This window comes from Sebastes umbrosus, chromosome 4 (assembly GCF_015220745.1).
Source record: "Sebastes umbrosus isolate fSebUmb1 chromosome 4, fSebUmb1.pri, whole genome shotgun sequence".
Taxonomy (NCBI): domain Eukaryota; kingdom Metazoa; phylum Chordata; class Actinopteri; order Perciformes; family Sebastidae; genus Sebastes; species Sebastes umbrosus.
Genome location: NC_051272.1, coordinates 8,760,762 through 8,783,444, shown reverse-complemented (window position 1 = coordinate 8,783,444; position 22,683 = coordinate 8,760,762). Strand labels below are relative to the sequence as shown.

The window sequence follows — 22,683 nt, the reverse complement described above, 5'->3', positions numbered from 1 at the left end:
TGAAGATTACCAACTCTAGCTTTAAAACAATACTCACATGTACATCAAAACAGTGGAAGAAGTACTCAGATATTTTACTTAAAGTAAGTAAAAGTAACAATAACGCAGTGTAAAATACTCAGATACAAGTAAAAGTCCTGCATTCAAAATGTTACTTAAGTACAAAAAATATTAGCATCAAAAAGTAAAAGTAGTCGTTATGCAGAAGGCTCCATTTCAGAATATATTCATGACATTACTGCATTATAAATTATCTCAACTGATTACTGGTATATTACATTAATCTATAATAATACATCATAATTTATTAGTTGTTCATATTTTGTATAAATAATCTGAATCTGCAAAGTTACATACACAGAGGGAGAGAGACTTCATTCTCTGCTCAGGTAGACATTACTCCTCTATATCTTTACATAGACAATAGTTGTTTGATGCTATATTAATGCTCTGGGTTGAGATCCTTTAAATAAATAAATGTATTGGTGGAGTAGAAGTATAAAGTAGCATAAAACGGAACTACTCAAGTAAAGTACAAGTACCTCAAAATTGTAAGTTACGTAAATGTACTGCCATAATGAGATCCTTTCCCTTTCCAGTTGAAGAGATGGGGACAAAATCCAATGTTCCTTTTGTACAAAAATCTACTCCAAATAGAAATTAATGAGACTTCAGCAGTCTGAGTTACAAATCTAGAGAATTTCATACTTCAACTTTAGAAGATATTCTCTTGATTTGTCTAGAGCCACAGCTTTAGTCCTCCATCAGTGTCAACACTAGTTTCAAATGTTCATACGAGCACCTGACTATTGTTTTAAGACTTTAAAAATAGTGAACCTATCCTTTAAATAGTCCTACATTTACAGTTCTGGTGACTGGGCTATTAATGTAGGAAATGTCTGGTCCTGTGGGGGGTAACTGCTGAGCAGCAGCAGACACCTGAGCGCCGCTGGGACGGAGACGCAGCAGAATCAAATGTCATCATGTCCGAGGTGATTCCTCAGGAGTCGCTCTGACGGATCACCTGACTGCTGACTGTCAGAAATATTCCAAACTAAACTCCGTCTCCAGCTGCTAAACACAGAAAATTCAATATAAAAGCATACGATATATAAATATATATATAAAAAAATACAAATGTTAAACAGAAATCTGTCTGCAGATCGATTTTTCCCTTCGAGACTTGAATTGGATAAAAATAAAATACCACCTGAAATCCGTATTTCATTAATAAATCAACTTATTAAATAAACATGTGTGGAGATGAATGAAGACAGAAGTCTCTTCTGAATCCTGCTGACAGAAGACTGAAAATAAAGTTGGATAGAAAACAGGGCTGATTTAATGTCCAGTTTATAATGATTTTAAATCAGTGAAGCTGATTAATGATCAACCTTCCATGTTTTCTATTTATCATCTGTTATTGATTGGTTATTTATTTGTGCACTGAAAGGGGAAAAAAAATGTATAACGACTTTGAACGTGATACACAATGCGGCCAAAAGTACGTGGACAGCCAAACTTTTCAGCCTTGTATACCTCACATTTATATATATTTTGATCAGCAGATGGAGTTTGGAGTTTAAACATAAAAAATTTAATAACACCAAATTCATTAAAAAGATTAAAAAAAAAAAAAAAAAGAAAGAAAAAAGTCAAACGAGGTGTTCCATAATAGTTATAAAGATGAACCTAAACAAAAATGTGCGACCTGAACTTGAAAATTAAACTTTCTACTTAAAGGTGCAGTGTGTAGGATCTGGCGGCATCTAGTGGTGAGGTTGCAGATTCACCATTTTGAACTGAAAGCGACTACCGGACGCCAGTAAAACGTCCGCCTACAAAGTGCCGTACAAAAGTAAAACAAAATTATTTCTATTCTATTGTTATATATGTAATGTCTCTACCGAAATGTCCTCCGTTGAACAATAAAAATATTATAAATATGCCAAGTATTATAACTATTTACTTACTTACAAACTTTTTTGCCCAGCTGCTTCCCAGAGGCTCATAAAGTGAGCGATGGACATAAATAGAAGTTAGAAAAATCCAGCACACAGATTTTGAGAACAATCTCAAACTTTTTCATGTCAAGGATCAACAATGGAGTCCAATAAACCACAGAGCATGGATGTATAAGAGGTTGTGTCCTGTGCTTTTGCCCTGCATGTTAGTAAATAGCCTACAAGTACATTAAATTCTGTTGATGTCATGCTCCTAGCACTACTAGCTACTGGCCGATAGCCGGTTGTTTGGGAACAGAGACGTTAATACATCCACCACGGTACAGGCTTACAGCATACAGCCCATGGGTGTATTATAAGATAATAAAAGTGACGAATTACAGCCTATATATCCATTATCACAGCCGCATACAGCTAGCAGGAAGCTGGCAGAACCGGATATGTCATATCAGCGTGCAGGACGGTGCAGTCCCGTGGGTCTGATGTACGTTCATTATGTCGAGGAAAATAACTCTGGATTCAGCTATTAGTTCATTTTACTACTTTCAGGACATAATGATTTAAATGAGGGCTATTTAAGAGTTCGTACTGGAAAGTTGATTTACCTAAAAAAAATGATCCTCTGATTGACAGACGTCTCTTCATACATCCATGGCCACAGACTCATTGCCGTTTTCAGTCAAAAATGGCGGCAGCGCTACCGTAAATGTTACACACTGTTCCTTTAAAATGAAATAGAAATGTCCTTTTTTCTAACTACAGGATTGCTCCTGAAATCTGTCAAAGTCAAACATTAAATCCACCGGGTTGGGAAGCAATTTCTGATAACGGCTCTGGATTCTGGCAGGGTGGCCATTCATCACGTGCACACAAATGGAAAAATGAAATGCTAGTTTAATTTAATGGTTTAATACTGGCAGCTCTGGACTCACACAATCAGCTGCTGCATGTATTCTGTCTTTCTAGAGTTTTGTAAGTTTGAATCACAAGTAAAAACAGAAGCTTCACAATCCTAAAAGATGATTCTTTTTTATTAAATAAAAATAATATCTTATATAAAGTACCTTTACGGACTTTGATTCTCCGTAGAAAACAGACTGAAACTTTCACATAATAAAAACTGTCTTTTAAGAAGAAAAACAAAGCCTTTAAAATGATGAATGATGAAAAATAAAAAATACCATTAACAACAGAAAACAGATAACTCATCTCTAATACTGGCCAGGGTGGGGTGGGGTTAATTTAATAGTATTTTTTTTATTTTATTGACCTTTATTTAACCAGGACGGTCTCTGGACGGAGATTTAAATGAGTAAAAATGGCAGCAAAATACTGTTTCATAAAACAACAGAGGGGAAACAGTCACTGAGGAAAAATAAATAAAAAAATCATCATTAGGGTTATTTTATTAATAACCCTAATGATGATTTTAATGATGAAAATAATAATTAGTTACACCCCTAAACCATCGTACCTTCCTCTCTGAAACATCATAATAAACTGGTAGTGACCGTATTGAAGTGAATGGGAAAAACATCCAACTTCAACGTCAAGTTCAGCTCTCAGGAGATCACAGACCTTCTTTTAAAATAAAAGTTCCAGTGAGGAGATATTAAGTGTTCAGAACCTCTCTGCACCATATGAGGACTTCCTGTCTGAAGACCTCATGTTTTCACTTTCATTTCACTTTGTCCATGTCCATAGCTGTGATTGACTCCTCCTCCTGAACAGCCACGCCCCCTGCTGATTGACAGCAGGTGTGCTGATGTTCCTTCCAGTCCTGCAGTGACAAAATGATGTTTATATTCTTACTAGGGCTGTCAATCAATTAAAAATATTTAATCCCATGATTGTCCATGATTAATCGCACATATTTTTATCTGTTCAAAATGTACCTTAAAGGGAGATTCTCCAGTATTTAATACTCTTATCAACATGGGAGTGGACAAATATGCTGCTTTATGCAAATATATGTAAATATTTATTACTGGAGTTCAATTAACAACACAAAACAATAACAAATATTGTCCAGAAACCCTCACATTTAGCATAAAAAATATGCTCAAATCACAACAGATGTCAGTGTGTCAGTGTGCTGACTTGACTATGACTTGCCTCAAACTGCATGTGATTATCATAAAGTGGGCATGTCTGTAAAGGGGAGACTCGTGGGTACCTATAGAACCCATTTTCATCCACATATCTTGAGGTCAGAGGTCAAGGAACCCCTTTGAAAATGGCCATGACAGTTTTTCCTCGCCAAAATTTAGTGTAACTTCGTAGCGTTATTTAACCTCCTTCGCGACAAGCTAGTATGACATGGTTGGTATCAATGGATTCATTAGGTGTTTTAGTTTCCTATGATATCAGTATCTTCACTCTAGCTTTAAAACTGAACTTAACTTAACTTAGGACACTAAGTTAAGGACACTCTTTATTTTTTAACAAGGTTGACGACATGACTGTACTCCAGAGGATTGATCAGGTGAGACTTACCTTCCTCTGACAGAAGGTGGAGCAGTAGTTGACCTTATGACAGCCTGTACACTCACTCATCGCCACCCGGCCACAGTTCACACACATCTGCTGCAGGTGAACACAGTTGAACTCGTGATGAGGACACAGGAGATATGAACAGGTAACAAACGATTTTTAAATATGTCAGAATGTTGTTGAAGTTTCATCAGGCGGAGTAAACTGACAACAACTTCACACCATGTTTTATCTTGAATACGCTCCCTTTACATTCTCTGAAAATCAAACCCAGCGTAAGAATTGGTTTAAATGTTTATGTTGTGGGAAGCGGTGGCCTACAGGTCAGGCAACTGGAAGGTCGCTGGTTCGATCCCCGGACCAGCAGGATAAATCTAAAGTGAAAAAGCAGCACTTGCACCTACTGTATTTCAACTGTTTATCCACTACTTTTAGCTAACTTTCAGCTAACTATTTCAACTGTTTATCCATCACTTTTTTGCATTATTGCACCATATCCTTGAATTTTTTTTTCTGAATATCTTTAATGGTTCTAACAACTGTCAGATTTATGCCATTTGCCTTTTCTGTTATTTTCTCCCATACTTGGTGAGGTGTCACTGTTGCATTCCCCATTTTTTCTCCTCTGTGAAGTGTCTTATTTCACCCATAATGCATTGCGCGACAGCCTATCTAAGTCAGCTTTGCATCAGTCACTCATAGGGAAGCTTTACGCAACAGGTATATTTAAGTGTCTATAGCAAGTCTATTGTGGGATTTATAGGATACAGTGATTTGTGGAGCTTGAACCACACATACTAGGGACTAAAAGTCAGGATATTTCAGGTTGGAGACTTTAAGGTTTGCTATTCGTGAGACATCTGTGTGTGCGTGTGTGTGTGTGTGTGTGTGTGTGTCATACGTTGATGATGATCTCGGTCATGTCAGAGCTCCTCTTGGCCTCCGAGTCGTCCGGGTGCTGAAACGTGATCTGGTTCTGAAACGACTGAGTGAGACCACACTGAACACACACACACACACGCATGCACACACACAGTCACTAACAGTAATAAAGACATCGTCTCATCATCATTTGTATTTCTATATAAATATTGATATATTTATTCATAATAGTTAATGTCACTGATCTAAATCTGAGATCATGTGTGTCAGTGTGTGTGTGTGTGTTCTCACCTCCTTCCTGCCTCCCTGACCTTTGACCCCTGCAGTGTCCCCTGTAGAGTTTTTAGCCTGCTCGATCAGAGCCTTCAGCTGCTGGACGTTGCTCATCAGCGTGCTGGCCATCTCCTCCAGGTACAGCCAGGTGTTCTTCTGCCCCTCGCTGACCGCCGACCCCAACCCCCCTACAGACCCCACCTCCAGCCCGCTCACCAGCTCGGCCGAAGGAGACGCCTCCGCCACCGTCACCGCCATCTTGGCCTGAACCGGCTGAGGAGTCACAGCCAGCGCCGGCAACGCCGTCAGCACTGAGAGAGAGAAGAAGAGAGAGAGAGAGAGGAGTGTTTTTAGTATTATTTTGGTCATTTTTGCACCTAATGATTATTTTCATTATAAATTAACCTGTCAATGATTTTTTTTTTGTAATTGTTTTGTCTATAATATTCGGGAAAACTGATTCCATTCCAACCAACAGTCCAAAACCCAAAAATATTTACTGTAAAGCAAATAAATAAATAAAAAATAAAAAATCTTCACATTTGAGAAAATTATACCATAGAAGGGTTGGAGTCAATATAGATTTATTTTTGCTATTCAAAATGTACACTATTTAATTCTCACTTGATTAATTACCTCAGTAAACATTGTAAACATGAGTTTATGGTCTCAATCGCTAGTTTCAAGTCTTCTTCAATACAGCATGATGTTCATTTAGTAAATTATGGTCCCATTTAGAGTCAAATAGACCATAAAGCAGGGGATGCTTTAGGGTGGGGCTACCTTGTGATTGACAGGTCGCTACTACAGTGTTGTACGGTCTGGGACAATACATAAATAACCAGAAACCTGATGTGAAGCTATCTGATCCACACATAGACACCTGCAGTGGCTCGGGGTAAATGTGGTAGATGATATTTGCTTTTACATTAGAAAACCTGTAGCAGTCCACAGTCAGACCCACAGGAGGCACCGCAGATGTTAAACATAGAAGTGAAGTATGCAGAAACAAAACCAAGCAGGTGGTCTGAGCAGATCTGGGTCACTGTGTCTGTGCGTCCTCTATACATTCCCTCTTGACCTACATACAGAATATATTCCTGCTGTGGTGGTGGAGGAGTCTCCGACAGCTCGGCGCTCCTCTGAGAGCAGACGAGTCCAAAAATAACTGGACATCCATCTCAGAAACTGTCCTGGGGAAACAGTGTGTGTGTGTTCTCACAGGTAAATCTCAGCCAGTGTTAAGAAAATATCCTCTTTTACTGGACTCTTACCTTCCTATTAATCTGCGGGAACATGATACCAGTAATTTTCTACAAAGGAGCTGCTGTGTGACTGTTAAGAGATTTACTGGAAAGAGTTATGTCATTTGGTAGGATTATAATAAAAAGAGAAAGTTGTTTGTCCAGTATGTTCGTCCTCCTCACTTTTAGAGTTTAAGGTTGATTTTCTTTCTGAAATCTCTCTCAACATTGTTCTCTTACTGTCCTGCAGTGGTGAAATGTAACTAAGTACATTTACTCGGGTACAAATTTGGGGTACTTGTTCTTCAATTGAGTATTTTTTTTAGGGCTATCAATCGATTCAAATAGTTAATAGCGATTAATCACACGTTTTTAATCTGTCCAAAATGTACCTTAAAGGGAGATTTGTCAAGTATTTAATACTCTTATCATCATGGGAGTGGATAAATATGATGCTTTATGCAAATGTATGTATATATTTATTACTGGAAATCAATTAACAACACAAAACAATGATAAATATTGTCCAGAAACCCTCACAGGTACTGCATTTAGCATAAAAAAATATGCTCAAATCATAACATGGCAAACTGAAGCCCAACAGGCAACAACAGCTGTCAGTGTGTCAGTGTGCTGACTTGACTATGACTTGCCCCAAACTGCATGTGATTATCATAAAGTGGGCATGTCTGTAAAGGGGAGACTCATGGGTACCCATAGAACCCATTTTCATTCACAAATCTTGAGGTCAGAGGTCAAGGTACCCCTGCATAAATAAATGTCTGTTCTTTCTTACACGATAATTCCTGTATTTATTAAATCAGGTTCTATTTTTCACTTCTCTACCATGATAGCGAGCTAGACAGCTAGACAGGTCACTTACAGTATGTGACCTTATTTGTACATTTTGAAATCTGACATCAGTTTTAGACAGTTGTGTGGGTTTATGAATTGATGTATGTCTCCTCATCTGAAAATCTGAACACACACACACACACAGGCCCGTGGTGCGTCATTAACCTCAGGGTAAAGGACGGAGAGACAGTACTGACAGCTGGATCACTGCTGTGTGTGTATGTGTACTTGTACATCTATCTTTGTGAGAACCAATTTGAGTTTTAGACCTCGAGAGGACGTGAGGACATTTTTGGAAAGTGGGGACATTTGGCCGGTCCTCACCTTCGGACAGACCGTCAAAGGCCTGTTTGAGGGTTCAGACTTGATTTTAGGGCTCAGGCTAAAGTTAGGTTAGGGCAGGGGTGCCCAAACTTCTTCCCTTGGAGGGCCAAAACTGAAAATGAATGGTGGGCCACGTGCCAAAAGCAAACACCTATTGTATTGTACTGTGTTGTTAAGATGCAAAATAGTACTAGGATCCCAAATTTCCTTAATTGAAATGCCTTTTGTCCCGAGTGCCATTGACTCTTTAATTCTTACTTCACTCTCTTCCAGCCAATCAGAACAGTCCCAGAGATGCTTTAAAGGTCCAATCAGTAACTGTTTCCAACATTTTAAATTACAGATATTTTCATATTTCTAACAGTTTGAGTTCTGGTTGAAATATCACCAGCGTTTTGTCAGTTGATTATAACCGAAAATATCAGCCTCAGAAAACATTAATAATAATAATCATTAGTGATAATATTGTGTTAACTGAAGGAGTGAGTGGGAGGTCTCTGATTGGTCCTTTAAAGAGGAGGTTAGGATCAGACAGAGAATTCAGTCACACCAGCCAGCCTCTTCTGAGAGTTCATTACAGTAACACGACAGCCAATCAGACAGCAGCTGTGGTGCTTTCCTGACGCCTGATAGGATGATGATGGATAGGCTGCAGGTTAGCGGCGATGCAGGGGATTGTGAGGCAGATAATTATGAAGGAGGACACATTAAAACATCCTGGACAACCCACAGAGCTGTGTTTGTTGCTGGCTTTTTGTCATAATTTTGAGACTTTGTCATAATTTTGAGATTTGTGGTCCTAATTATGAGATTGTTTTTATAATAATTATGAAACTTTTCTCATAATTCTGAGATTTTTGGTCATAATTATGGATTTTTGTCAGAATTAAGAGATTTTTGTCATAATTTTAAGAATTTTTGAAATAATTGTGAGATTTCTTGTCATGATTATGAGATATAGAACTCATAATAATGAGATAAGGGCTCTGATTTTGTCTCTCTTTGGTGAATGCAATGCGATTCTGTAAAAAATGGACGTTTGTTTGATCTGAACTCAACTCCATGTCTGACCCTCAGATACAGCGGACGATAAACAAATGTACTACAGCAGTATAGACAGTGTGAATGATAAACAGTGATGGACCTGGTACCTGCTGTGCTCGCGAACACCTCGCTCTGCGCTGAGCCTTCTGAGATGATGGCAGCAGCAGCGGCTGCGGCTGCGGTGGCGTCGCCCGATGACGTGCGGTCAAAGGTCAAGGTACCGGAGGTGGTGAACTGTCCTGACGGGGACACCGTGACTGTTGGTGGAGGACGGACGTGTCAGACATGTTTGGACAGTCATTAATAATTCATTAATTTAAATTATTTAATATTTCCAGAGGTGCTTTACATGATGATGCAGCTACAATTTCAGGGTCATTTTCAAAGGGTCAAAGGTCACAAAATGAATACAGTCTAATCTGATAAATGGAGGATATTTTTCTCTCAAACGTTTTAAAAGAAGTTGTTTTGACTGTGAGCACAAGAATCTATGAAATAATCTGATGTAACAGACATAAACCTGCCGATCCTGAACTCTCGCTCCACCAATCACACATCAGACTGAGGTCACCTGACGTACATGTGGTCCCCGGGGACAGCGTTATGTTTTTGGTAGATGGATGTTCCTTTTTTGGCGAGGTGACCAGAGGCTCATTGTCCTTTTTCCGTCTCTTGTACGGGACGAAGAGGCGTACTGGACCAGTCTGAAGGAGACAGAGAGGAGACGAGATGACATCAACACAATAAACAGTGAAGATGCTTTAAACAATGAGATGAAAAACATGTTAGATGATGTTAAATATAAACCTGTTTTTCCTCCAAAACACTATTTTCTTACTGAACAAAAGAAGCCAGAGTTGTCAAATGTTAAATGTCATCTAAAAACACACACAGTCGTACAAAGACTGTCTAAAACTGGCGAAATGATCATTTGAATCAGGAACTATCTGATCAAAAAATAAGCAAATGGGACATTTTTTGACAATTTGACATCAACTCTCAGTACTTTTCAGTCTATAAAACATCAGAAACAGTGACAAATGTCCATCCAAGTTGAAGATAATGAGGAAAAAATTAAATTTACCATACTGATGTTTTCTGCTTCCAGAGTCTCTCCGTCCTTTGAACACTGAAGAGGAAGAAGCAGAGACAAACACAAACTGATCTAGTTAATGCTTTCTTTACGTCTAACCATTATATACAAGTATTCGTTCAATTTATCAATTAACCCTTCAATTTATCAGATGTCCAAAATGACAGCACCATCTTTTGTTTCCAAAGTGATTCTTCAACACGAACTTCAAAGAAACTGGTTGCCAGATTTGACTGCCACCAAATTTGCCCAATCAGAGACTCAAACCCGCCCAATCAGCGTAAAAGAAACCTAATTTTTTATTTTGGATTTCAAGCATTTCTTCCTTCTTTCCCAGAAGCACAGGATGAATGCCCGAAATGGCCATAATGGCCCGTGGTTTTGTCCTATGATATAATTTGTCCCCTCAGTGCTTTCCCGTAATGCTCTGTGGCTGAGTGCAAGAAGGAAAATAAAGCATTTGATCATAAGATGCACCCAAAAACCTCAGTTACAATAATGAAAAATTATCTCCACCAAGTGTTTTCAGTTCTGATGTCGGACTTTGGCGGCCCATTTTTGAGTCAAATTATTGATTTCTTAAGTAAGTAGCCGTGTAATAAGCGGGATAATGTACAACTAGCGGGTCATTGCAAGACCCCTCCACTAGATGTTGGGGTGCCGCATCGCCCTGTCAGGGTTTATTTGACCAATGAACGGCTCGCTGTACATTATCCCTTACTTGACAAATGAAGTAGTGGATTAAAAAGTAAAACATTTCCCTCTGAAATGTAGTGGAGTAGAAGGACCAGCTCTGTTAACTCACCCCTGTCAGGTCATCACAGCAGGCTGCACAGGTACAGGAAGCAGCGTGGGGGTTCAGGATACGCTCCTACACACTCACACATACAGAGGATTTAATTCAAGCTTTCTGTTCAGAATCAGCTGATCTGCATGCAAATTGTTTAAGTTCTTTGTATTGCGTAACACATTGCAGTACTGCAGTGGTACAGTGTAGAAGTACAGTAGTATTGGTGTACCTGTATGAGGCAGAGCAGAGGTCTGCCAGCGTATCTGATACTCCTCTTCCAGTCTTTGCTGCTCGCTCTTCCCGCCAGACCTTCAAACTCAGTGGGAGAGAACCACTGCTGGTTGTGTCTGATGCAGCGACCTTTACCCCCTGAACACAAACACAACACACTGTCAGTGAAGGGTAACAACAGGACAAATCCCTCAGGAACACAGTACCACAGAGCAGTACAGTGAGTTGTTGGAATCACCAGAACTAAAGATGAATGACTTTGCTAGAAAATATCTTAAAAGTCAAAGCTACTAGCCTGAAGGAGAGAAGTCAACTAATAATAACAACAAAATAATAGTAGATGGCGTATTGAGCCATTTTCAACACATAAAATGCACTTCTTTCAACGATGCATTTATTTTGTACTCTTATACTTTAGTCTAAGTATTGTATTCTTTTTGTCTTTCTTAAACTTTATTTAAAGTGAGAGGAAATGATGAACATACTGCTTTCACTATGATGCGTGTCACATTTATTTATTTGCTTTATTAAAGTTAAAATACTCCTGTAGCCTAAAGCAAGGGTTAGGGTCAGCGACGTACATGAAACCTGCCTTGGCGGAGGTCTGCGCTCTCCGAGTGCACTTTTAGTTTACTAAATGAACATCATGCTGTATTGAAGAAGACTTGAAACTAGTGATTGAGACCATAAACTCATGTTTAAAATGTTTACTGAGGTAATAAATCAAGTGAGAAGTAGGGTCATTTTCTTATTGACTAATTTTTTTTCAAATCTGACAAGAAGAGTAAACTGACTGAAGTTCACAGCGCAGCAGTGAAGAGGAGCAGATCAACTGGTTCAGCCTGAGGTAAAGCTAAGCTTAAAGACTAACCCGACCAGGACAAGGCTGGTTTGGAGGGTTACGTTTCCATGGTAACTTGAGTTATCATGTAAACCCTCTTTATGAGACAGATTATAAGCCTGCTTTACTGGTAATCTTCTGTATGAAACAGGCCTTGGTACAGGTGTGTTTGATCACCTGATCCCAGTCGGTTCTTGTAGAGGACTCCGCTGGTGTTCCTGCAGCGGACCGGCAGCTCATGGTTGTAGACTGAGGGGTCCCAGTTGTACTTGGAGCAGGAGTCCTTGTCCTGGGGGGGAGTCAGCGGGGTGGGCGGGGTCTGTGGGCCTGAGGGACGCAAAGGAAGACGAAAGATCAGTCTGAGAGACTGATGGACCTCATTGTCACCCAAGTTCAGGTTTCTTAACAACCTGGTACTGTAACACACACGCACGCGCGCGTGCACGCGCACGCACACACACACACACACACACACACACACACACACACACACACACACACACACACACACACACACACACACACACACACACACACACACAGATGTACCTGGTGCCATTGTGGCAGCAGACTTGAGGCCAGTAGCCTCCACGATGCTGCCGTCAGTGTGAACCACGATCAAGGTGGCCTTCTGGGTGCTGAGACCATCGCCCAGCTGGAGGGTTGTCCTCCCACTCTGTCACACACAAAAAGACAGTGCAGTATAAGAGGAGGTTTAAGGGGTCGTTTAAGAGTTTGAACACCTTTGGTAGATTTCAGAGTGACGTTAGTCAACTCTCTCCACCACCATTATGTAGGGCTGCACGATTATGGCCAAAATGATAATCACACGATTATTTTTCTAAATATTGAGATCCATTTTAGGGACAAAATATTTTTATTAGGGCTGTCAGTCGATTAAAATATTTAATCCTGATTAATCGCATGATTGTCCATAGTTAATCGCCATTAATCGCAAATTAAACGCACATTTTTTCTGTACAAAATGTACCTTAAAGGGAGATTTGTCAAATGTTTAATACTCTTATCAACATGAGAGTGGGCAAATATTCTTTCTTTATGCAAATGAACGTATATATGTATTTTTGGAAATCAATTAACAATATTGTCCAGAAATCCTCACAGGTATTGCATTTTTGTAATTAGTTTCAATTAAAGCTTCGAACAATGAACCTGAGGCCCAATCCCAATGTCCCCCCTAAGGCCTTACACCCTGAACCTTCAGGGACTTGACTGACGTCACCTGGTAAATGGTTGAGTGAGAGAGGCTGCAAGGGACATATCACGTTACCTTGACGATGCCAATTGTGAGTTTTTATTTTATGTTTTTTACTGCCTATTTGAATGTCTTCCAGGCTCTTCCCTTACGACCGAAGAGGTAACTGTCAAAAAATCTATTTACGCGTTTTTGTCAAAACAGCATCATTAAGCAAAAATGAAAAGAAATGGTTGATGATATGATTATGATATTGTACTTTTTACTCCATTACATTCATCATCCTGCTGTCTGCAGGTCTGATAGCTCTGCTGCTGGACATGTCAGAGCACGATAACGCTAATGCTCAGGATTATTAATGATGAAAAACATCAGTATAATAAGGCCTGAAATGAAACCAGTGAAGCTGCCCTTTGACCTTATAATTGGCCGTCAGTGTGTGTGTGAGTGAGCGTGTCTGTGTGTGTTGATCTACCAGCACGTGTTCAGGGAGACTTCCTGATGTGGCGACCGTTGTGGTATAAACATTGTCCTCAGCAGCTTGAACATCCGCCACCGTCACAGCCGTCACCTCTGAACAACAACAAGACATTCAATTCATTTCATCATCACATACATCTCCAGATCAGTAATTTTACTGTATCATAGCTACTACAGTACTCCTGTAATGTTAGGATACATTTATAATATCACAGCCAAACTGGAGTATTACAGTATGTTGACAGACTAGCTACACAGGGCAATATGGGAAATGATAAATATCACCAAAATCAGTACTTTTCTATAACCATATGCCATAATATGTGTTTAAATAAGGAACATGACTATTTTAACTTTTTAGCTGATGTCTCTGACAGACTGCACAGCGACGGATGTTCCAACAATTTTCAGCTGCAATTCTAAATATTTTAGAAATCTCTCTAATGCAGAATTTAACATTAATCTAGAAAGATATGAATGTTTCATTATTACTACAACCTTTGTAAATTATTATTATTATTATTCACAGCTGTTTGGCAAGCACTCATCCAGCCAGCCTGTCCACTGGTGACACAGTCTGGCCAGCTGAGGAAGCCTTGACACACTATTTACCCTCACCAAACTACATTCAATTATCTGACATTTCAATCCTGAAGAGCGGAGGAACTACATAAGCATAACTTATTAATTCATGATGCAGCACGTTATTCAAGTGTTACAGATCTTCAGTTCGGCATATATATGCAATTCATATAAAGTAAGTCAAATATGTAAAATATGGACTTTACACAGAGTTAATCTGGTCCACTAATATTTCACAGATGGGGGGCTAAGTAGTGTAAACTAACTTTAAAATTGTAATTTTACAAAGGTTGTGTAGTTGAAAAATGATTTCAGTCATTGCCGAATTTAGGAACACCACAAAATTAATAAACTGCATATGTTTGCTAAAATATATCTGAGGTATATTAAATTAATAAGCTACAATATCTTTAAATTGCACAATATTTGAAGGGAGTTTGGCGTAAGTAGGTATTGTTGCTGCAGAAGCTATGGTGGTTATTTTACTTTATTTAAGAGCTGTGCAGTTTAATGTGGGGATTGTTACTGATTTCCTTTTATGGATAAGGAGTGATACATTAATGCAATTCACCAAGCAAACCTAATTGAAGTAAAATATGGGACTTTACACATTTAATCTGGTCCATTAATATTTCCCAGTGGTGGTGTAAACTAACTCTAAATTGTAATTTTACAAAGGTCATGTAGTTGCTTAATGATTTCAGTCATTGCCGAATTTGAGAACACCACAAAATTAATAAACTGCATATATGTGTTATGATATATCTGAAGTATATGAAATGAATAAGCTACAATATCTTTAAATCACACAATATTTGAATGGAGTTTGGCTTAAGTAGGTATTGTTGCCGCAGAATGGTTATTTTTGGTTATACTGGTTATTTTTACTTATTTAAGAGCTGTGTAGTTTAATGTGGGGATTGTTGTTGATTTCCTTTTATCGATAAGGAGTGATACATTCACCTGTTAGGTGTGTTAACCTCGTTAATACCTCCATGTCTTTACTATCAGTGTTTTACTATCAGTGTTGCAGCGCCACCCTGCTCAGCAGCGGCCTGCTAGCTTGCCTGCAAACGCCGCCTCGGCCTCGTCCGGGTTCGGCAGGGACTCGGCTCCCATGTCGAGGTTTCCCGGTTCCGACATCACGGCCATCGTGGTGACTTCGGCCTCCGATTCGGTATCCGAGCCGGAGCCCACTTCCTCCACCGGCTGCATGCCGATGCCGATGATGGGCGGTTCATCCAGCCCGAGCGCCTTCGTAGCCGAGTCCGCTTCGTCCATTAGAACACGACAAGAGCCGAGTGGGACCGAGCAGCAGAAGCCGTTGGTCCGAGTGTATCCGAGTCCGGTACGAAGCAGAGAGCAGAGAAGAACCGCGAAAAAAAATCACCGGAATCTCTTTTACCGATAGTAGGTCCAAATTAACGGGGTAATTAACGGGAAACGTTACCAAGAATCAAGCGAGCTAATCCGCAGGATAGGATAGCAAGCAGCTCTACTGTTTGTTTTATACGAAGTCTCAGGAAAGGGATGAACCGAAAACTACCGACAGAACACGAGTCGACCCGAAGCGACACACAGCGGCCAATGCACACACACCATAAGGCTTATATGCATATATTATATCATTTGAATCGTAAGAATCTAAGGAATATGAATGAATTATAGGTAAACTAAACTATATTACAATTCCAATGGAGATGCAATAAAGGCAAAAATAAGATTTTCATCCTCACCTAGTATAAAATCTTATTTTCAAAGGCAATATCACCATTAAAACCAAGATCCCATAGACAATGATGCAACTGAATGTGTTCTACTACTCTTTACTACAACTGGGACTATAAATTTGATGAAAATACACTAAAATACAACATTTATGCTAAAATGAAGAATATATAAATAAAGACAATCTGTCAGTGTTCGACAACAACGAACCCAAATGTTTCCATTTTTTTTTATTCACTGAGTTCACACACACACACCACACACATAGAAGAACATAACAGAAATATTAAATATATATAAAGACAATCTGTCACTTGTTCAACATCAACAAACCCAAATGTTTCCATTCTTTTATTTGATGAGTTTGAAATGTTTGTATTGTTTATATTATGTTTATTTTTTTGTTTATAGCTTATATTGAATGAATGAATGAAAGACTTTATTTAGAACATAAAAATAAATAAAAACAGATACAAAATAATAACAAACAAAACAAGAGTAATAGTGTCCGAAAAGGAGTAGGTAGAAGTAAACCTTATATTTCCCTACCCCTTTCTCACTTCTCCTCTAATAACTCATCATAGAATGATAATATAATATAATATATAAACTATCCCAGATCTATTTACATCCCAAATTAAATATATGAACAGCATACCAAGTTTATTTACAACCCACATATCCATCCGGAGTTAAAAAGTAGATATAAACCAACCCTTATCACAACTCTTCCTAAACCATATACCTCCCAAAAAAATATTTTTTGTATAGCTTTTTAAAGTGATTTATATTTGTGCTCAATTACAAAAGTCCTGTATTGAAAACTATACTTAAGTAAAATATATAATTTTAATTAGGAAAATATACTTAAAGTATCAAAAGTAAAAGCCCTTCATGCAGAAAAACATCATGACTGTTATACTATTATATATTATATCATTAGATAATTATTACTCATGCATTAATGTAAAGGCAGGATCTTACTGTTATAGTTGGTTGAGGTGGAGCTCATTTTGAACTATTTCATACAGGGCTGCAACTAATGTTTATTTTTTATTATGGAGGAAGATTATTTTCTCAAGTAATTGATTAATTGTAAAATTTCAGAAAATAGTGACATTTTCACAACGTTTGTTTTGTCCACCAATAGTCCAATCCTTAAAATGATTAAAAATAAATTAAAAGAATTAAAAGCAAAAGCAGTAAATCCTCATATTTGAGAAGCTGGAACCATGACATGTTTCTGCATTTTACATGAAAAATGACGTAAACCATTAACAAAATAGTTGCCATTAATTTTCTGTCAATCAATTTATCAACTAATCGTGTCAGCTCTACTTTTATTTGTTTAAATAAAAATATACAGCTTTTTTTTTATTGAAGACTGTCATAAAGTGTTCCTCACTTAATACCAGAACCCAAATAAATCATATAAATGGAGCAATTATCACCGACAAGTTCCACAATTAAAGTCATTTATTACATGAGTTTTAATAATAATAATATTAAAGGAACAATGTGTAGTATTTAGGTGGATCTATTGGCATAAATGGATATATAATATCAATAAGTATGTTTTCTTATGTGTAATCACCTGATAATAAGAATTGTGTTTTAGTTACCTTAGAATGAGCCGTTTATATCTACATAGGGAGCGGGTCCTCTTCACGGAGCCGGCCGCCATGTTTCTACAGTAGCCCAGAACAAAACAAATCAAACACTGGCTCTAGAGAGGGACATTCAGGTTTTTGCATCGGCCATCGTAGTTCTTCTACACGCTTGGCACAAGGGAGAAGTTTCAGTTGGTTGCAATCTGCAACCTCAACGCTAGATACCGCCAAATCCTACACACTGCACCTTTAAATGTTGTCTGTGGCTGATTAGCAGTCCAGACAGCTGGAATGTAAACACATAAGAAAAAGGAAACTCTTTTTAACCCTCTTAAATGATACAAAATGTCCATGTAACGATAAACTGAACAGGTCCCAACATTTAATTTTAAAAGGTGCTAAATACGGGATTGGGAGCATTTCTATTGCCTCTCAACAGCTCTCAAAATGGCGACACCTGAGCCGGTGTCAACAGCGCTAACAGTGCAAACAACGGCGAAAGTGCTGACATAGATAACAGTGTTTATCTGAGGGGGAACTGGAGGGTGGGTGCTGCGCTTCTACGACGATGCCGTTGGTCGGGACGATGAGAGCAGTGCAAAGCAGCGGCCGTGACCTAGCCAGTGGGGTACGCTCACATGCACTTAAAGCACGCGCGGCCGGCCCGGCGATGTCAACAAAGCACAGAGAAGATTGGATTACAACACACATAGAGGGAGAGCGACTTCATTCTCTGCTCACGTAGACATTCCTCCTCTATATTTTTACATAGACAATAGTTGTTTGATGCTATATTAATGCTTTGGATATTTAATTTAGTGCCTTTAATTACTAGAAGGAAACAGGCGTTTACCACAAACACACACTGAACTAAAACTGCTCATCAAACTAAAGTAAAACAGCCGAACATGCTGATGTTTAAAGGTGTTATTTTAAAACTAGAATCAGTATGCTACAGTATGTGTGGGAGTTTTAGCCTGTGGCCTTGTCTCCTGTCAATCAACTGCAGGATCAATAACATGTCATTAGATGCTAACGTGTCAGAACAAAGACATGAAAATTAAACAACTGATTGACAGTCGAACACATGGCGACATCACCCGGTGCAGTGAGGACCAGCCAATAACAGATGGTGGTGTCACTTCCTGCTCTCACCAGCTGCTGTGTCTCAATTCCACACTACATACCATTATATATTAATTGTCATATAATAATGTTTTTGCTGTTTGAAAACAAAACATCTTTAAAAAACGTTTCTGTTTCGTACCGACAGGAAATAATAAAATATGCAAGCCGACGTCAATCAAACTTTGAGCTACTCTGTAATGAACATATGTTTTGGGGCAAGCGTGTCTTGAATGACCGGTTCATCACGCCACTGTGGTGGGTGCACGAGCTGTATTTAGGCTTTATCTTCTCTTTGCCCATATTAGGACTTCCTGGCTGCAGCAGACTGGGACAAAGGTGGTGCAGAGTGGAAATGTCCCAGGCATACTTAGTTTTTTTGGTATGACCACATCCATCACCGTTTTTCACCTGCTGAGTTGGGCGACACCCCCTGCTGGTCAGTTCAACGATTCAACAACATGTTTTCTGTTTACTTCCTGTTTTGTTTTCTCACTTTGGTGCATAATAAAAAGTCTTTTCCTGTCAGATATCAGGTTATCAGAGTCTACAGTCTCAGGACCAGCTCCTGGCTGATCAGGGTTTCCCTGTCAGCCTTGAATTCTTGAGATCATGTAGTAAAGCAGGAAGAAGACCAGGACCAGGCCACCGGAGACGTAGCAGAGGATGCGACGGTTGTCTCTGCCGGATCGGACCATGGTGGAAAAACGCTTCACGCTGCCAGTCAGCAGACCCGTTGCACTCATGAAGTTTGAGTCCTGAAAGGAAAAGGACAAGAGAGAAAAAGGTTGTGATGGGACTTTAACTGCAGAGAGAAGCCGGTTTACATTTGAGTCAACCAGTTATTATTATCACACCCCATTTTAGCTCAAACATACCTCCTTCACATATTTATTAACTGCATTCAAATCCAGACGAGTCGTGTGGAAATCTAAAAAAACACGGCTCAACTCCTTTATTAAGACTTTCTCTCACTCTTTACTCACTCTACTCTTTGTGCTTTTTGGTCTAGGATAGCCCAAAAGTCACACAGTGTAGGTTGGGCTTTACGAAGATACAACAATGATCATTTTGTTGCCATTCAACAACTACATCTCCCATGAGGCCTTAAAAGTATACTGATCAGAAACATGGGATATGTTGTTGTCGAATGAAAGTCACAAAGACAGGTGGAGGAAATCCTCTGTACAGATGATACATATGATTTAAATGGGCATCTGCCAGCCAATCAGAAACCCACTCTGTCTAGGGACGTGGTATGTGAATTAAAAAAAACAAACATATCTATATAAAATGGACTCACCATGCCGTCCAGATACTCGTTCTGATCATCAGCCTCTCTGTCGATGTCGTATGCCAGCTGTCAGATTCAGAGACAGGACAGACTCAATTCGGGATCAGGTATCGGCGAGTACGCCAGTCTAAGCATCATAATTTATTAACCCACAAAAAAATGTAATTGTTTAACCAGAAAAAAAATATTTTTCGCTGCTCTAAAACAGTAGCTTTCACTGTGCTGTCGTCCTGTATGTATCATGGCTGCCACTGGCAACTACTGTTTTAGAGCAGCGAAGAAGAACTGATTGCAGGTAGTTTGTCACAGCTGTTGAATAATAATAATAATTATATTAATATTAATAATTATAAAAAAAAATTAATCACGCTGGTATCGGATCGGTCCTCGGTATCAGCCGATGCCTCAAGTTCCAAGGAATCAGTATCAGGGAAGGAAAAAAATGGTATCGGAACATCTCTATATTAGAGCTAAAAAACTAAAACTGAATGATTTATGTTCATTTTTTTTTTTTTTTTCATTTTTTTTTTAACCAGGCAATATCATTTCAGTTTAGTTTTATATTTTATATAGTTCTTATTTAGTTCCAGTTTACTAAAAACATTTTCAATGCTTATTTTCGTTTTAGTTTACTATAATAACCCTGGTACATACTGCACTAGTGTATTAGAAATTATGAAACTGGTAGATGAAGAGAGTAACTGTTGGTTGTGACTCACAGATTTCAGTCTGGAGACTTTGGTGGCCAGGTTCTCAGCCAGCCGCTTGTTTTCAGTATCCAGCATGTCGTCCACAGACCCGTGACCTGGAAACGCACAAAACACATTGGACTATGTTTCTGTGTGAAGTCCTCAGTGGGTTCTGTTGTTACATTCATACTATTCATTCATTCCACAAATGTGGAATTGATCAAAAAAAATAAAGCAACGTCTGGAGCCCTCTATCCTGTAACACTTTGTAGGGCTTTTCACACTGCATATAGCCCAGGGCCCTGTTGGCCACACACAGGGAGGCCCCTGAGGACTCTGTTCAAACCAGGGATGCGGTCAAAAAGTAAAAAGAAATTACGTCCTAATGTCTTTTCGATGGAAAACGTCATGAGGTCAAGGAAAGATGTGAAGGAGAATTCAGAAGGCCTTATGAAAAGACAACCGTGGTGTGAAGAGAATCTGACCGCACTTACACTAGGCTCTGTAATTATGATGCGATGGCGACGGATGTTAGGGACGTGAGTCTGCCGTGGTGAAACTACAATGTTTTGAAGATGGACTACAAATGGCGTTTTGGTTTTGATCACATTGAAACTACAGAACATTTATTTTATGAATGTATTTTTGTCCATGCTTTCTGGGATGATTTGCATTATTGGTTGTCCACTAAATTTGTAAATTTTTCTAATCTAACAAAGGAAAATGTTATATTTGGTACAATTGTGAGAGATCCCGTTACATGAACTGGCAATCAATTCCATAATAATTCTTGGAAAGTGTTTTATACATAAAAATAGATTCCTGAAATCAAGACCAAATTTCTATGTTTTTCATAAGGAGCTGTGTCTTTACTTATCATCTCTGAAACATATGAAGAAAAATAAATGCTATGAAGCTTTCAATGTTAGTTGAGGACCTTAACCTTACAGAGAACCCCTATAGCACTATTAGCACTATTCCCACAGTCCCTTACTTTTGTTTTTGTGTTTTGTTGTTTGTTTGTTTTGGGGTTTCTTTCTCTCTCTTCATCCACACACTTATGCACTGTATACCAATTTCCATGCTTGTCTGATCCCTTATAGTTGTGGACTGTTCTGTATGATGCCATATTGTAATGTAAATTTCTCAATAAAAAAAAACAAAACAAAAAACTGCCAAACAGCTAAACTCGTCAGCTAGTTAGTTAGCCTGCCAGTTAGTTAGTTAGCCTGCTAGTTAGCCTACTAGCCAGTCAGCCTGCTAGTTAGTTAGCCTGCCTGTCAGTTAGTTAGCCTGTCAGTTAGTTAGTTAGCCTCTCAGTCAGCTAGTTAGTTAGTTAACCTGCTAGTTAGTTGACCTGCTAGCTAACAGCTCCAGTGTTCGTCTCTAAAGTAAAGTAACTACAGATCTGAACACTAAACTCGCTGCTGGTCTGATCCATCATATATGTTATGAACACTCCATCACACGGCTGTAACAGCAGCTGTTTTACTGCTGAAGACGGTTAATGGCTGAAACATTTAGAAAGTGAGGACGTGTTAAATACCTCTGTTATTCCAGTCCGCCATGTTGACGAGTGACGTCACCATCAGCTGTGAGATTCACGTGACCAAGTCGGTTTATTGGTTTATTGGCGGTTGGTAAACCAGCTTAGAGGCGCTCTACCGCCACCTACTGGACTGGAGTGGACTTCCTGTGTCACTTGTGGATATTTGATTTTGGGTATAAGAATAATGTATGCATGGTCGGATGCTGTGTATTGTATATATATATATACATATATATATATATATGTATATATATATATATATGTATGTATATATGTGTATATGTGGTATGCAGTGTGTGCATGTAGTGCAATGTGCGGTCTGTATATGTATGTATACGTGTATGTATGTGTATGTGTATGTATGTATATATTCCAT

At 38.8% G+C, this 22,683-nt stretch overlaps 2 protein-coding genes across 2 annotated transcripts; both read right to left on the bottom strand.

Moving 5' to 3' along the window:
- Nucleotides 1–2,853: 2,853 nt before the first annotated feature.
- On the bottom strand, nucleotides 2,854–15,870 carry deaf1 (DEAF1 transcription factor). Its single transcript, XM_037765948.1, has 13 exons — nucleotides 15,380–15,870; nucleotides 13,726–13,823; nucleotides 12,584–12,710; nucleotides 12,212–12,361; nucleotides 11,192–11,331; nucleotides 10,978–11,043; nucleotides 10,164–10,208; nucleotides 9,660–9,783; nucleotides 9,187–9,336; nucleotides 5,631–5,923; nucleotides 5,359–5,457; nucleotides 4,461–4,550; nucleotides 2,854–3,744 (listed from the first exon to the last, which is right to left on the bottom strand). The coding sequence occupies exons 1-13, from the start codon at nucleotides 15,591–15,593 to the stop codon at nucleotides 3,643–3,645; spliced, it is 1,698 nt and encodes a 565-aa protein (XP_037621876.1). The 5' UTR covers nucleotides 15,594–15,870; the 3' UTR covers nucleotides 2,854–3,642.
- A 2,140-nt stretch (nucleotides 15,871–18,010) lies between these two features.
- Nucleotides 18,011–22,413, bottom strand: bet1l (Bet1 golgi vesicular membrane trafficking protein-like). The gene is made up of 4 exons (XM_037767975.1): nucleotides 22,305–22,413; nucleotides 20,789–20,874; nucleotides 20,079–20,135; nucleotides 18,011–19,533 (listed from the first exon to the last, which is right to left on the bottom strand). The coding sequence occupies exons 1-4, from the start codon at nucleotides 22,345–22,347 to the stop codon at nucleotides 19,366–19,368; spliced, it is 354 nt and encodes a 117-aa protein (XP_037623903.1). The 5' UTR covers nucleotides 22,348–22,413; the 3' UTR covers nucleotides 18,011–19,365.
- Nucleotides 22,414–22,683: the final 270 nt, after the last annotated feature.